Genomic DNA, 17,304 nt, shown 5'->3' with positions numbered 1-17,304 from the left:
AATTAAAAAAAAAAAAAAAAAAATTGTAAAAAAATTAAACCTCCCATTCTACATAACTAAATCCATCTTTTTCCCCCCCAAAGAGTTTCTTTATTTAAAAGAGAGAGAGAGAGAAAGGGAGCACAAGCAGGGGGAGGGGCAGAAGGAGAAGTAGACTCCTTGCTGAGTAGGCAGCCCAAAGCAAGGCTCAATCCTAGGCCCCTGGAATCATGACCTAAGCAAAGGCAGATGCTTAATCGACTGAGCCACCCAGGTGCCCCTCCAAATCCCTCTCTTGAGGAACAAGAATATTTCTTTGCCTTACCTTGCTATATTCCACATCACTTCGCAACTTATTTAAAATTTCACTATCTATGTCCTGGAGCAAGATCTATTGCATAAACTAAAACCCATCAGATAAAAGGCCTGCTCGTGGTCTCCAGAGAATAAAACACCAGCAAACTAGCTGCAAAATATCCACATTACTCACATGCCAGTAAATCTATAGGAAGTTTTTAAATACAAACCATATTCAACAATTCAAATTATTTTAAATGTGAACTGAAATTATCTTAAAAACACTGAATCCAGGGGTGCCTGGGTGGCTTAGTTGCTTTAGCATCCAACTCTTGGTTTCAGCTCGGGTTGTGATCTTGAGGTCATGAGATCAAGCCCCACATGGGGCTCTGCACTTAGCAGGGAGTCTGATTTTTCTCTCCCTCCCCCTCTGGCCCTTCCATACTTCATGCGTGCATGCATTCTCTAAAATAAAATAAATAGGGACACCTGGGTGGCTCAGTGGTTGAGCTTCTGCCTTCAGCTCTGGTTGTGATCCTAGGATCCAGGGATCGAGTCCCACAGAGGGAGCCTGCTTTTCCCTCTGCCTATGTCTCTGCCTCTGTGTCTCTCATGAATAAATTAAATCTTAAAACAAACAAACAAAATCTTTAAAACAAAACACTGAATCCAAAAGAGATCAATTTTTTTTTAAGATTTTACTTGACAGAAAGAGAATACAAGCACGGGGGTGGGGGGTGCAGCAGGAGAGAGAAAAACAGGCTCTCTGCTGAGCAGGGAGCCTGATGTGGGGCTTGATTCCAGGGTCCTAGGATCATGACCTGAGCTGTAGGCAGATGCTTAACAGACTGAGCCACCCAGGTGCATCCAAAAGAGATCAATTTAACAGAAAGATATTGCCTTTGGAATCTGGTAGTTCTGAGCTTTACCTTTTTACTAACATATGACTTTGAGCACAATACTAAACCTCCCAAGACCCACTTTTTTTTTTACCTATTCGACAGGACATTACTGTTATCTCATAAGGTTAGTGTGAGAATTAACTGAGATAATAAGCCCAAAGCGCCCCATAGGAGCTGCTCCAAAAGGAGAGATGGCTATAATTATTATTTTTCCTAAGAAGTGCAATTCAAGGGTGCCTGGGTGGCTCAGTCGGTTAAACGGTTGCCTCCAGGTCAGGTCATGATTCCAGGGTCCTGGGATTCAGTCCTGCATTGGGCTCCCTGCTCAGCTGGAAGCCTGCTTCTCCCTCTGCTTGTGTGCACTCTCTCCATCTCAAAAAAAGTAAATAGGGACACCCGGGTGGCTCAGCGGTTGAGCAGCTGCCTTTGGCTCAGGGTGTGGTCCCGGAGTCCGGGGATAGAGTCCCACATTGAGCTCTCTGCATGGAGCCTGCTTTATCCTCTGCCTGTGTCTGTCTCTCTGTCTCTCTCTCTCTCTCTCTCAGTGTCTCTCATGAATAGACGGATAAAACCTAGAAAGAAAAAGAAAAAGAAAAAGAGGATCTCTGGGTGGCGCAGCGGTTTAGCGCCTGCCTTTGGCCCAGGGCACGATCCTGGAGACCCTGGATTGAGTCCCACGTCGGGCTCCCGGTGCATGGAGCCTGCTTCTCCCTCTGCCTGTTGTCTCTGCCTCTCTCTCTCTCTCTGTGTGTGTGTGACTATCATAAATAAATTTAAAAAAAAATTTTTTTTTAAATCTTTAGGGGTGCCTGGACGCTTAGTCAGTTAAGTGACTTGAGTCTTGGTTTTGGCTCAGGTCATGATCTCATGAAGTGTGAGATCAAGTCCTGCGCTGGGCTCCACACTTAGTGTTAAGTTTGCTTAAAGATTCTCTCCCTCTGCCCTTTCCCATCATGTTTGCATCTGTGTGTGCACACTCTGTCTAGACACTCTCTCAAGTCTTTAAAATAAATGAAATCTTAAAAAAAAATAGGCAATAAGAATTCTCAAGCCTCTCTAAATACAGGGGACAAGCATTGGGTAACCCATCATTAGTGGTCAGTTCATTTGTAGCATTGGCCACTGACAGGTAGCAACCATTTCTTAATAGCAAGCTTCATACAAGCACTTATCAATGAGGAGACCCACTAGACAGGCAAGAAAGTTCAACTTTCTGTCCCCATGATCAAATTCAGATGCAAACATATGACCAATAAAACATGAATAGTCCACTTTTTGTAACGTTTAATAGTTTACTCTGCAGTTTTTCATACTTACAGACACTAATACTGTTCTTTAGACATCCAGTAAGAAAGAAAAAGACAGAAGTAAGGAGAAAGAAACCAATTATTAACAGGGTAGCAAGCTGGGAAGCATAGTAAAGCTTCTAGAAGGAGTAAAAAAAAAAAAAAAAAAAAAGTCTATCCTTCAGGAAGTAACATGACTATCACAAGAAGATTGGTATCTATTCATTCTATACCACTACCAGTCATGAACAAATTTTACAAATTCAGTCCCTGAGATTATTAGGAATTTTACTTACAGGATGTGCTAACACCATTAAAAATATGCTAGTAAAGAGCCTCTGTCAGGTTCTGGGTTCTTCTCTGCAGCCTCCTTTAGTGAGCATGTACTTCACTGTGCTGTCTGCCAGGGAGATCCTGTGACATTTTGGATTCCTGTCCTCATAAATCAGTACGTTGGGGAGAGGGGAGGGGAGTCAAGTAAAAAAATCACTAACTCAAGAAGTAAAGCCCGGGCATGCTCACTCCCAAGTACAGGCTGGCATGAACAGACGGGATGCACAATCACATATACTCCGATACTGGAGTCCCCGGCCTGCTGGACACATAATGAAGGCCACAAGTAAGCTCTGGCCCGATCAGGAGACCCAGGTACTTCCCTCCCTTTCGACATAACGGCTCTGGGCTCGGGCAGGGGCTCCACCCTGTTCTAGTCAGAGGAGACACTAAAAAAAAAAAAAAAAAAAAAAAAAGGATTCTCCAGGAGCAATGGCGCTGGGAATGAACTACGTTCCTCTAGATTTTTTTTACAGGATGACCACATTCCCTCTACCCATCCTGAAAACCAGAAACTTACTTTCGTTCACGTTAATGAGGCCTGTTCTATGCAAATTACTCTACATATAAGGTAAAAACAAGACTCTGTGCGGACGCAAAATTAAAACCCCGAGCTCCGGAGTTCCCGATCTGGCTGAGTGAAAGGTTCAAATGGGGAAGAGATAACGTAATACCACAGCCCTAAGACTACCCACTCGCTGCAAAGCCAGGAGTAGGTAAAACCCGCCAGTGCACCGTTTCAACGGCGGTCCGGGTTCCTGAAGGAGAGGGCGTTCTCGGTGCGGGCGTGGAGCGCGGTGCCCGCAGAGAAGTGGCGGGGAGGAGCTGCGGGGAGCCGCACCTGCGGGGGGGGAGGAGCCGCACCTGCGGGGAGGAGCTGCGGGGAGCCGCACCTGCGGGGGGGGGGGGGGAGGAGCCGCACCTGCGGGGAGCGGGGGCGGCAGCAGGAGAGCTCGGGCGCGGCTGCGCAGCTCTCGGGAAGGCTCCAGAGGCGCCGGCCCCAGAAAGCCGAGAGGGAACCCGAGCCGGGAGGAGTCCGGCGCGGCTCCAGGGAGGGGGGCGGCGAGGGCCGAGGACCGTCCCCTCTGGAGCGGCCCGTCGCTGGGCGGGTCTGGGCCCGGCCGCAGCCGAGGAATCCGCGGCCCTAGAGCAGGCTCTGGAGGGCCAGGCCCGGGGAGGCGGAGGCCGCGCGAAGCTGGACTGCCCTACCCGGGGCTCCTGGGCGGCCCACGCCGGGCAGGGAGGCGAGGTGGCGGGGGTCGCCTCAGGAGGGCGCTGGGTTGGCGGCGCTGGAGGGGGCGGGGATCCCCGCGGGGAGGGCGGGGCGGGCCCTGAGGGTGCTGCCGGGGGCGGGAGGACTGGAGTACCGCGGGCGGGGGCGGGTCTGGAGGGGCCCTGCCAGAGGGGTCCGGGCCGGGCAGCTCCAGGGGAGGCTCTAGAGGAGCCAACTCGGGGATGGGGAGCAGAGGGAAGCCTGGGGCGCCCCCGCGGGGCCGACACGTTTACCTGCGGACCGCAGCGGGCACCCACGCAGGCGCTGGGGAGCGCAGGACGCCGCGCGGGGGCCGCTCCGACCGCCTCGCGCCTGCTTCCTGGCCGCCGCCCGACGTCACCCTTCCCCGCGCGCATGCGCCCTGCCCCGAGGGGCGGGCCCGGGGTGGGGGCGGGGCCGGGGCCGCGGCGGAGCCTGGGTGGCGGCGGAGGGAGGGGAGAGGGTGGAGGAGGGGTGGGGAGGGGAGAGGGTGGAGGAGGGGTGGGGAGGGGAGAGGGTGGAGGGGCAAGGGGGGGTGGGGGGGAGCCGGAAGTGAGGGATGCACGAAAACTGCTCTGATCTCGGAGGCGTGTGGGAGGACGCCGGGACCGACTTCGCTAGGGAAGTCAGCACCAAAACGAAGTCTGTGGTACTAGGTCACAGCTTAGATGTAAAACAAGTATGTAAGGATCCATCCACGTGTAAGTAAGGTAATGGGGAGAAAACAGAAGTCTTCTCCATAGAAGAATTCTAATAGATCATACCCCATCCAGAGGGGCTATTAATCTCCAGCGACCCACCCCTAAATTTGCATAATTACTTCCTCCCAAAGAGTAGTGTGAGAGGGGAATGACTCCAGTGGAGAAATCTGACAAACGGCATCCAAACGTGATGAGGTTGACATCGGCCTGGTGAAGTCATGTTGATATGATGTGATGAAATGTCACTTTTCCTATGGTCTTCCTTCCAAAAATAGTATACTGCCAGTCTAACCATGAGAAAAAAAGTAGACAAATCCTAGTTGAGGGATATTCCACAAAATAGCTCATCATTACTCCGCAAAACCATCAAAGTCATGAAAAACAAGGGAACACTGAAAAGCTGTCAATGTGGGATGCAATGCGGAATCCTGGGTGGAATCCCGAAACAGAAAAAGGATGTTAGTGAAAACATTGGTAAATTCCAAATAAAGTCTTCATTTTAATTAATCATAATTACTTGTAATTTTTAGTTTTGATAATTGTACCGTGATTGTGTAAGATGTAAACATTGTTAGGGGAAACTGAGTGAAGAGCATACTAACTTTCCTGCAAATTTAAAATTATTCCAAAATAGGGGCACCTGGGCAGCCCCGTGGCCCAGCGGTTTCGCGCTGCCTTCGGCCTGGGATGTGATCCTGGAGACCCGGAATCGAGTCCCAACTCGGGCTCCCTGCATGGAGCCTGCTTCTCTCCTCTGCCTGTGTCTCTCTCTCTCTCTCTGTCTGTCGTGAATAAATAAATAAAATCTTTAAGAAAAAAAAAAAATAGGGGCACCTGGATTGCTCAGTCAGTTAAACATCTGCTTTTGGCCCAGGTCATGATCCCAGGTCTTGGGATGCAGCCCTGTGTCAGGCTCCCTGCTCAGCAGAAGCCTGCTTCTCCCTCTCCTTCTGCAGCTCCCCCTGCTTGTACTCACTCTCTTTCTCTCTCAAATAAATAAAATATTTAAAATATTAAAATAAATAAAATTATTCCAGTATAAAAAGTTTATTTAAATTTTAAAAAAATTTAAAAGACTATTTAAAAGTTTATTTAAAAAAAAAATTCCGGGATCCCTGGGTGGCGCAGTGGTTTGGTGCCTGCCTTTGGCCCAGGGCGCGATCCTGGAGACCCGGGATCGAATCCCACGTCGGGCTCCCGGTGCATGGAGCCTGCTTCTCCCTCTGCCTGTGTCTCTGCCTCTCTCTCTCTGTGTGACTATCATAAATAAATAAATAATAAAAATTTAAAAAAATAAAAAAAATAAAAAAATAAAATAAAAAAAAATTCCTTTTTTTGGAGGGAAAAAGTAGAAACGTTAGTTATCTTTACTGCTAAACGTTTAAGATGCTCTTAAGACCCTGTGGGGCCTCTAGGATCAGGGTAGGTACCCTTTATGGGAAGTAGCCTGAGGGAACTTCTCACAACCCTATTCCTAAAAGGTGAATTTTTTAAACATTTATCAAGCTGTACAGTTCAGGTTTGTTTTCTTCTCTGTGGTGAATAGCAAACATTTAACTGAATAAATTGAGAGATTAATTGATTTTATTCAATGATTCACAAATCAGGCAGCATCACATCCATCAAATAGAAAGGAGCTCCAGTGAGCTGTAGAAAAGGAAAGGTTTTTCAAGGTGAAAAAAAGGATAGGAAAAGAAAATTATTAGCAAAGAATGCACTGTTTCAGGCAAGGTTGTCTGCCTAAGGAGATCAGTAAGGGTCTATCAAGAGGATTATCTCACTATGTTTACCAGGTAATTCCATGTTGTCTGGTTAAAGATTATTCCTGGGAGATTGAAACTACAATTAGGTTAGGTATTAAATCTTGGTTTGCTAGTGTGGAATTTAGCAAAAGTATCTCCATTTTGGGACTGCTTTCTCATTTTTAACATCTGCATGTAAACTTTTTTGCACTCTCTCTCTACACGCGCACACATACACACACTTTAAAAAAATCTATAGGAAAGGCCAGTAGTTAATGGTCTTCAAAACTCCAGACTCTGATGGCAAAAGTTCACGTCTTAACCCAGCTCCTCTCTGAAAAGTAATACAGGGTGGGGAATCCTGTGATGCCTTCCAATCTAATCTTTTGCAAAATAGTGTGACTTAGTCAACAAACAGTTCAAAGATTGGAATCATCTAGAATTCTTCCTGGTCCCACCACCCAAGCATGAGCTTGAGCAAATTGCCTGACATCACTGAAGTTCCTGACCTCTTTCAGTAAGTGGTAAAGCTAGCCCTATATTCTGTGTTAGTTTTAGGTATCTTTGAAGGCTTGGATTTGGAGTGTCCAAACATACACAAACATTGTCTTTGAGTGATGGGGCTATGGATGACTTATTTCTTCTTCATATTTTTCTGTATTTTCCAAATTTTCTTCAATTAATCACTTAACTTTAAAATCACTTAGACAATAGGAAAAAATTATATATATCTATATCTAGATACATCTATCTATATCTATACATATCTATATTTTTAAAATATTTATTTATTCATGAGGGATAGAGAGAGAGAGAGAGAGGCAGAGACACAGGCAGAGGAAGAAGCAGGCTCCATGAAGGGAGTCCGACTTGGGACTCAATCCCAGGATCACACCCTGGGCTGAAGGCGGCACTAAACCGCTGAGCCACCCGGGCTGCCCTATATCTATCTATCTTTAAGCTCACAACCCTTAGATCAAGGCCTGAGCTGAGTTCAAGAGGTAGCCACTTAACCAAGTGAGCCACCCAGGTGCCCCAGAAAAAAGTAATATTTGAACCCAGTTTGGTTTATGCAGATGTTCCAGGAGTTAGAGCAGGAAATGTCTCCTAGTAAGTTTCCTGGTTTAGTAAAATTAACTTTCTTTTCTTTCTTTTTTCTTTAATTCTTTAATCTCTTTAACCCAAATTCAGGTCAAAGTAGTTCTCTTAGGCTATTAATACAGTATTTCACCATAATTGGCAAAGTTCATAAGCACTCACCAGCACTATGACTTGTGCATAGCTACAAATACTATTCAATAAATATGAATTGAAAATCATAGTGCACTATCACCAGTGACGGCTGATACGAAGAACAGCAACATTCAGATCCTAAACATTCCGGACTCCTGGGATTCCATAAGTGGAAGCAGGAAGTAAACCAAAGTCTCCTCTGGAGTGTTCTGACATGCTCCCAAATCACCTAAGTCATTGTGTGTGTGTGTGTGTGTGTGTGTGTATTAAGATTTAACTTAGTTATTCATGAGAAATACAGAGAGAGGCAGAGACATAGGCAGAGGGAGAAGTAGGACTCAATCCCAGGAACCCAGGATCACAATCTGAGCCAAAGGCTCAACCACTGAGCCACCCAGGTGCCCCACCTAAGTCCTTCTGAGCCCAGCACAGCCAGCTTGCTGCCACTGGGCCTAGTGCTACATTTCCCAGGATGGTTGCAGAGCTCTCTCACAAGGAACAGTGCCCAGTAAAATTGGCTTTCTGACCAAGTTTGCTGACAAGAAAAGTGCAGGAGGAAGAAGACCAACTGCAGGTAAGAACACCTAAATTCCAGCCCCACATCTGCCAATACTGAATATGTAGCCTCTGGTCTAGAATTGAAACAAGGCTTCAAGGAGCTACACTGGGACTCTGCAGTCCTCAGTTGCCTGGTTCCATGGCTCCATAGAATGTGTGGTTCAACATGTTCAAGCCAAATTATGTGTTGATTAGCCCCACTCCCTTTTTTGCCCCAATTACTAGTACTGAAATTGAAAAAAGAAAGTGTAAGTTTTTTGTGGTTAAAAAAGGAAATCTGAATAGTACATCTGGGTGTCTGGCTAGCTCAGTTGGTAGAGCATGTGACTGTTGATCTCTTGGTTGTGAGTTCAAGCCTCGTGTTGGGGGTGGAGATTACTAAAATAAATAAATAGGGGCACCTGGGTGGTTCAGGCAGTTGAGCATCTGCATTCAGATCAGGTTGTGATCCCAGAGTCCTGGAATCTAACCTCCATCCACATTCAGCTTCCTACTCAGCCAGGAGCATGCTTCTCCCTCTCCCTCTGCCTCTCCCATGCTTCCACTCTCTCTCTTAGATAAATAAATAAATCTTTTAATAAATCATTTAAAATAAATAAATCTTAAAAAATTAATAGAACATGAAATAATATATCATGTCTTTCCATGCCACACCCGACATCATTTGGAACCAGAATCCTAGTAAGAAACAGACTTGGCTCTTTGGTCAAGCCAAAGCCAAGTCTAGTCCAGGACTAGGAAGCCTTTCTACTCAGCTTGCTGTACTTTTGCTCTTCCTAGAAGGAAATTCTGAAACTTTCTTTAATGAGTTCTTGAGTGTTTAAATTTGACTTTATTTTGCTCTCAACATCTACTGAAAAGCATTAGTTTTATTCAGGTAGTTGAGCCCATTTCTTTTGAGGAGAGCACTTGTGTTTTTGCCCACTATAGACATGAAACTGTCCATGCATACAAGAATGGGGAAAAGAGACAGGGCACAGCTGTGGCACAGGCAGCCTTACTATTACTGTCTCTGTTTACAGGTGTATTTCTCACCACCCTTCCCCTCTCCTGCTCTGCTTCTTTAAACCATCCACATGAAGGTGAGGCCCTCTCCTCCCCCTACCCACTATGACTTCTACTACTGCTTTAGTTTGCTGTGTTGCTTATTATGTTTAAATACCTACTATCTATTTCATAAAGGTCTAAGGGGAGAATAGAAGGCCAAAGTGTGTTTGGTCTGCCATCTTGAGTCAGAAGCCTCCAACCCCAAATGCTTTCTATCATGCTCAACTGTCTCTTAATGTCTGGTTAATGATAATACCCTTAACTTGTTTTCCAGAACTATTCAGAATTGATTCTTTGAAAAATACTTTTTTTGGGGGGTGCCTAGGTGGCTCAGTCGGTTGAGCATCTGACTCTTGATCTCACCTCAGGTGTTGATCTTCGGGTCATGAGTTTGGGACTCCACATTGGGCTCTATGCTGGGCATGGAGTGGAGCCTACATAAAAAAAAAATTATAAAAATATTTTTTCTTTTAACTAAATAGGGTTTGGAAGAGGAGGGAAGTAGATCCCTATGTTCAATCCTATGTGCTGAACCAAACCATACCAAAAAATCTGCCCTTTCAAAAACTTTGCATCCAGCTAAATCATGAAGAGAAAACAATACTGCTTTCCTATTAACCCCTCAATTTTTATGTAGAAGGAACCCAAATAGATTAATAAGAAAAACACTAAGACAACTCCAGTACAAAAACAGGCAGAAATATATATGAGTAAGTCATTCACATAAGAGAAAAAGCAAATGCAACAAACATGTTTTTCTTTTTTTTTAGAGAGAGAGAGAAAATGAGAATGCAGAGGGGGGAGAGAAACAGAGAATTTTAAGCAGGCTCCACATCCAGGGGTAGAGCCTGACATAGACACATAGACACAAAGCTTGATCCCATGACCCTGAGATCATGACCTGAGCAGAAATCAAGAGTTGGGTATTTAACCAACTGACATATCCAGGTGCCCCTGCAACAAACATTTTAATTTAATTTTTTTTAATTTATTTTATTTTATGATAGTCACAGAGAGAGAGAGAGAGGCAGAGACACAGGCAGAGGGAGAAGCAGGCTCCATGCACCGGGAGCCTGATGTGGGATTCGATCCCGGGTCTCCAGGATCGTGCCCTGGGCCAAAGGCAGGCGCCAAACCGCTGTGCCACCCGGGGATCCCGCAACAAACATTTTTAAATGAATCTTGCCTGTACTCTAACAAATGCAAATTAAAACAAATGAAATAGTTTTTCAGTGATCAGTATATAATATATGTAAAAACATATATACAGAGTTTTACAAAACAATATTTAATCATACTTTTGTGCTAGCACTCTATTTTCTTATTTCTAGTTCAGTTCACTTTTTATTTTTATTTATTTATTTTTCTTGAAGTTCGATTTCCCAACATATAGTATAACACCCAGTGCTCATTCCATTCAGCTCACTTTTTAAAATGCACACAATAAATCATCAGATTGATTTCATGACCTGGGACTGTAGTTTAAGAGAAAGGGTTTCTCTGATTACTTACTGCTGCATACCAATTCACCCCCAAACTTAATGGCTTCAAACAATTTGCTATTACCATGCCGCATAGTACCCCAGGTTGATAATTCCCTTTGTGTTAACCAGTAAGATTTAAATGAAATAAGCTCGTTGGAACTTCAGTTGCTTGTCAGTGACATGAGACACTTCTTTGCTGTGTAAGATAATAATCTTTGGATATTAGAAGAATATGTCCTAAATTTTCTGTGATATTCATAATGTGACAGTTACAGACATCACACCCTTTTATGTTTAATCTACATTATTAATATTTTCTCCATTATCTTCTTAAGCCCAGAACATTAGCAAACAATAAATTAAGTCCTGATTAATATCACTGGACAAATTGCATGTGTAGGTATTCCTACCACTGTTGATTTCAGGCTACAGTGTGACCTCATAGAGGAGAGGCAAGAAAGGAAGCCCTGTAGCCTAGTGTTATAGAGCATTTCCACCAGACAGGTCCAATAGCTGCAAAGAGCCTCACAGAACAGGCAACAATAAAACCCAAGAATTAGGAAAGGATGTTTTTGAATATTTATTTCTTTTGTTTTTAACATCAAATTTCTATAATTAACAATGGCTGTGCTTGCCAAATGTCTTTCCAAATTCTTGAAAATGTATCCTTTGGCTTTTAGGAGCTAGTACAGGTTATTGTAAGCAGACCCCAGTCACCCTACTGAGCTTGTTCAGCTATCCTCCTGGTGATAGATGTGTATACTTTTTTCAATTTGGGGCCATTATCAACAAAACTGCTATGAAAATGTTTGTACAATTCCTTTGAATGGATGTATGTTTTCATCTCTCTTTGGCAGATACCTACCATGTATTAGGTGTTGGATAGGTGTGTGTAGTTTTTAAAGAAACAGCCAGATCTTTTCCCAAAATGATTATACCATTTTACGCTCCTTTAAAACATATTAGATTTTATTTATTTATAATTCAATTTTAGAAAATGTAATACATTCATATATTTCGAGAGAGAAACAAACCTTGAAAATTATTCTTCTCCCTCCCTCCTCCATTTGCTCAGGGTCAACTCTGTCCCTGGCCTCATGACAGGTATCATTCTTGGATTTTATTTTATTTTTATTTTATTTTTAAGATTTTATTTGTTTGAGAGAGAGTGCATGTGTGTGCACATCAGTAGAGGAGAGGGGCAGAGGAAGAAGCAGACTCCTCAATGAGCAGGAAGCCCAATGCAGGGCTCCATCCTAGGACCCTGAGATCATGATCTGAGCTGAAGGCAGTCGCTTAACCAACTAAGCCACATATGCACCCAGTCTCTTGGATTTTAGAAATTAAAGATTATATTTATTTTTACAGAGAGAGAGAGCACAAGTGGGAAGAGCAGAGGGAAAGGGAGAGAGAATTTCAAGCAGACTCCATGCTTGGAGCCTGACGAAGGTCTTGATCCCAGGACCCTGAGATCATGACCTTAACCAAAACCAAGAGTCAGATGCTTAACCAACTGCACCACCCAGGTGCTCCAGAAATTATTTCTGTTTTTATACACAAGTAAATACTAATATATATTTCATTTCCCTTTTTTACACGATGTTCTTTAACACAGTGGTATTAGTGGACTAGGACTGCCATAAAAATATCACAGTCAAGACAGCTTAGACGATGAAAATTTATGTTCTCCCAGTTATGGAGGCTGGAAGTCCAGGATTATGGCGCCAGCAGGGTTGGATTCTCCTGGGGTCTTTCTCCACGGTTTATAGATGACCACTTTCTCACTGTGTCCTCACATGGCCGTCCTGTCATCTATGTTGTCTGTGTCCTCATCTCTTCTTATAAAGATATCAGATTGGGTTAGGCCCACCCCACTGACCTCATTTTAACCTAAGTACTTCTTTAAAGGCCCTATCCGTAAATATAGTTACCTGAGAGGCACAGGGGGTTAGAGCTTTTACATATGGTAAGGGAACATAATTCAACCTATAAAAACAGTTCTATCCTTTGCTTTGTTCATTTAACAGTCTACCTAGATGATATTTCCATTTCAATATATCGAAAGGTTGCTCATTTGTATTTTGAATCGTAGAGTAATTTATTGTATGGATAGAACCAGTCAACCAGTCCCCTATTAATAGATAGCAGGGCTGTTTCTAATATTTTGCTACTCTCAACAATGCTGCAATGAATAAGCTTGCACCTATTTCATTTTACACACTACAGAGCATCTCTGTAGACAAATTACCAGAAGTGAAATTGTTGGGTGAAATGTTTTGTGTGTACTTGTAATCGTACATCACCAGTCCCTTTTGCAGACCAGCAATGTGCCTACTTCCCCACAGCCACATCAGTAGAGTGTACTATCATTTTTTTTTTTTTTTGGATATTTGCCAATCAAATAGAGGGAAAATGCTATCTCAAAGAGTTTTAGCTTGCATGTTTCTCTTAATGACTAACATTGGACTTTTTTTTCATATGATTAAGAGCCATGTACTTTCTTTCCTGTGAACTGTCCTTTTTGTTTTTTATTGGCTTGTAGGACTTCTTACTAACTTCTGAAATTCCTTTATGCAATGGAGATTAGCTCTTTGTCTATCACATGTTGGAACTATTTATTCCTTGTTAATCATCTGTCTTTTGACTACATTCATGATGTTTTTTGCCAAACCAATGCTTTTCATAGTCATGGCTTCTGGATTTTGAGCAGGAGTTTGAAAAGCCTTCTTTACTCCAAGGTTAAAAAGGATTTTTTCCCACGTTTTCTTCTTGTCCTTTTATGATTCCACTGTTACACATTCATATCTTTTTTTTTTTTAAATATTTTATTTATTTATTCATGATAGACACAGAGAGAGAGAGGCAGAGACACAGGCAGAGGGAGAAGCAGGCTCCATGCACCAGGAACCCGACGTGGGATTCGATCCCAGGTCTCCGGGATCGCGCCCTGGGCCAAAGGCAGGCGCCAAACCGCTGCGCCACCCAGGGATCCCCATTCATATCTTTTTTGATTTGAGTTTCACTTTGGTATGGTGTAAGGTATGGACCCAATTTTATTTTATTTATTTTGGATGGCTGTATTTTTGTCTCAATACCATTTATTGAATAATCTATCTTTATCCCTGGTGATTTCCTAAAATTATTTGGGTATATTTTTTGATTTTCTGTTACGTATCATTGATCTGTCTATTCATGCATCAGTGACACATTGATTTATTGAGGCTTTATTATTTTTTAAAGATTTTATATATTTGAGAGAGAGAAAGGAAAGGAAAGGAAAGGAAAGGAAAGGAAAGGAAAGGAAAGGAAAGGAAAGGAAAAGAAAAGAAAAAAAGAAAAGAAAAGAAAAGAGAAAAGAAAAGGCACATGAGCGGGGCAGAGGGAGAAGCAGACTTCCTGCTGAGTAGGGAGCCTGAGGTGGGGCTTGATCCCAGGACACCAGGATCATGATCTGAACCAAAGGCAGATGCTTAACCAATTGAGCCACCCAGGTGCTCCTTTTGGAGGTTTAAAAAACATTTTTAGAGTAATCTCTGCACCCAATGTGAGGCTCAAACTTGTGACCCCAAGATCAAGAGTCAAGTGTTTTAGTGATTGAAGGGCAGCCAGGTGCCCTTCATTGAGTCTTTTATTTATTTTTACTTTTTAAAAGAGTGTATGTATCTATTTATTTGGGAGGGAGAGATAAAGCTAGAGTGAAGAGCACAGGAGCAGAGGGGAAGGGGCAGAGGGAGATGGAGAAGCGGACTCCCCTCTGAGCAGGGAGAACTCAGGGCTCAATCCCAGCACCCAGGGACCAGGACCTGATCTCAAGGGGCAGATGCTAAACTGACTGAGCCACCCCAGGCGTCCCGTTGAGGCTTTTTAAAAAAGATTTTACTTATGAAAGAGAGAGAGTGGGGGGTGGGGAGGCAGGCCCCATGCAAGGAGCCCGACATGGGATTTGATTCCAGGTCTCTGGGATCACCCCCTGGGCTGGAGGCGGCGCTAAACCCCTAGGCGACCAGGGCTGCCCCCTATTGAGGCTTTTAAATACATTTTCTAATCTAGTAGCCAACCACCATCATATTACTCTTTATTTTCAAAGCTTTCCTGGCAGGTTCTTTCTTTTGATTATTCTTTTTTTTTCCTAAATGTAAATTAGAATTACTTCATTTAGTTAAAAATAATTACTGGCGTTTATAGGAATTTTATTTACATTTATAAATTAATTTAGGGGGATCCCTGGGTGGCGCAGCGGTTTGGCGCCTGCCTTTGGCCCAGGGCGCGATCCTGGAGACCCGGGATCGAATCCCACATCGGGCTCCCGGCGCATGGAGCCTGCTTCTTCCTCTGCCTGTGTCTCTGCCTCTCTCTCTCTCTGTAACTATCATAAATAAATAAAAATTAAAAAAAAATAAATTAATTTAGGGAGCATTGATATCTTTTTTTTTTTTTTGCATTGATACCTTTTTGATGTTAAACCTTCTCATCTAAGAGTATGTGTATTTTCTCCATGTGCTTAGGTGTTCTTTTGTGCCATTCAGGGATTAAAGTTTAATACACAGATCTTCAATTCTCATAAAAGTTTATCGGTAGGAATTATTATATTTATATATTCTTTGTATAATATTTATCTTTTATATGATTTCATTGTATCTTCCAATTGTTTGTTATGTAGATGCATGGTAGCTACATACATTTTTTTCATTTTGATTACTGTTGCTGGATTCTCTTATTGTTGCTGAATTCTCCTATTGTTTTTCAGATGATCCCACCTGCTTTTGACCTGATTCATAAGTAAGAAATAAAGTTCTGTTGTGTGAAGACACTAAGATTTTGGGTTTGTTGTTACTGGAGTATTTCCTAGCTATCCTGACAGATATACATACTTTTTTTTAAAAAAAGGGTAATCAACACACAAGTGAAATTCTGCGGGGCAGTGAAATTGAAGCAGTCAAGGAGAAAACGGAATAATTACATTTTTTTTGTTATAGACCTTACTCATGTAAAAATTAAAATGGAAAGAGATGGGCATTGAATTGGCAGAGTGTTTATATTCTAGTGGACGTTTTAGAGAATGACATTTTATCTAAAACTGTTAACATTGAGCACCCTCACTGGCTCAGTTACTGGAGCCTGTGGCTCTTGATCTCGGGGTTGTAATTTCAGCCCCACTTTGGGTGTAGAGATTACTAAAAAATCCTCAGAGGCACCTGGGTGGCCCCATCTTTAGGCAGCCAACTCTTGATTTCAGCTCAGGTCATGATCTGGGGGTTCTGGACCCGGCCCACCTCAGCAGAGAGCGTGCTTGAGGCTCTCTCTTCCTCTCCTGCTCGGGCCCACCCCAAACAAATCTAAAAAAAAACTGTTGACATTTACAGACTGCCAGAAATCATGTCGTTTGCAACTATTTTAACCCACACTGAATTCTTACAGATGTACCAGGTAAAGAGTCTTGAGGAATTCTGTATACTCAGTCTCCCTCCATATCAGGTGGTCCTCTGCATCGCCGCCCCGGTAACCCCCCGTACTCTTTCCGCCGAGCACACGCCCACAGGCTTGCGCTGCCTTCCGCGGCCCTGCCAGAGGGCCCAGCCCAGCCCGCAGCCTGGGACTCCGGCCCGTGTCTTCAAGGCAGGCTCCCGGACTCCTAGCTCGGGCAGAGGACTGATCGCACCAGCAGCCAGAACTGTTCTGGGGAAACCAGCCTGCGGAGCTCCCCCTTTAGAGCACACAGTCTGGGAGCCAGATGTCGGGGTTGGAATCCTGGGGCCTCCTAGTAACGTTTCCTTGAAAGCTCGTCGGCGTCTTTGTGTCTTAGCTCCCTCCTGCGCAGGAGGACGGCCCGACGGATGCGCAACGCGGCGACGGGCGGGGCGAGCTCAGAGTCGGTGCCGCTCGCCGCGCGGCTCCGCGGTGTCGCTCGCGCTGGTGTCGTCGGGGGTGGCGGGGGGTGGCGGGCGCGGCGCTGCGGCCCCGGGGCTCCGCGCCGGCCCGGTCCTGGAGGCGCCGTCGTCGCCCCGGGTGTCTCCAGGGGGCCTCACGGCCTGGGCCGGGTCACACAGCACCACGAGCTTCTGCGCTGCGGCGGCCGTTTTGAAAACACGAAGTCGAAGACTAGTACGGCCCTACGGTCCCCGTGTTCTTCTCGCGTTGCCGTAGGCGGGCGGACGCGGCGTGCGGACACGCAGGCCACACGGCCCTCCTCCGGCGGGTCGGCTCCAGCCTCCGCGAGGCCGCCGCTCGCGCCAGCCCCAGGTCCCGCCGCCCCCGCCGCCCCCGCCGCCCCCGCCGCCCCTCCATCCGGGGCCTTCCCCGCGCCGGCGGGAGCGCGCACGCCGCCCCCCCGCACCGCGCCGTCCGGTCACGTGCCCTGCGCGCCCTCGCCGCGGCGCGCGCCGGGCGGAAGTGAGGTCGGCGGCTCGGTGGCTGCGCAGCGTCGGCGGCAGCGCGGGCTGCGGAGAGGCGGGCCGGGCGGAGCGGAGCCGAGCGGCGGGGAGCGCGGGCC

The 17,304-nt window shown here is 45.1% G+C and overlaps 1 protein-coding gene across 8 annotated transcripts in view; it reads right to left on the bottom strand.

Moving 5' to 3' along the window:
* Window positions 1-4,442, bottom strand: part of PLEKHB2 (pleckstrin homology domain containing B2) — a 50,038-nt gene extending 45,596 nt beyond the window's left edge. For 2 of the 8 annotated variants that reach the window (XM_072788679.1, XM_072788682.1), the window contains exon 1: window positions 4,304-4,442. Coding sequence is in view for 2 of the 8 variants with exons in the window: in XM_072788678.1 (XP_072644779.1) it covers window positions 4,304-4,426 (123 nt within the window). In the remaining 6 variants the exon portion in view is untranslated. Of the gene's footprint in view, window positions 1-3,719; window positions 3,795-4,303 lie in introns of those variants that run through there. The other 6 variants (XM_072788678.1, XM_072788677.1, XM_072788680.1 and 3 more) reach the window with 5 other exon arrangements.
* Window positions 4,443-17,304: the final 12,862 nt, after the last annotated feature.

This window comes from Canis lupus, chromosome 20 (assembly GCF_048164855.1).
Source record: "Canis lupus baileyi chromosome 20, mCanLup2.hap1, whole genome shotgun sequence".
Classification (NCBI taxonomy): domain Eukaryota; kingdom Metazoa; phylum Chordata; class Mammalia; order Carnivora; family Canidae; genus Canis; species Canis lupus.
Note: the sequence above shows the minus strand (reverse complement) of the source record. Positions and strands in the feature narration are given on the sequence as shown.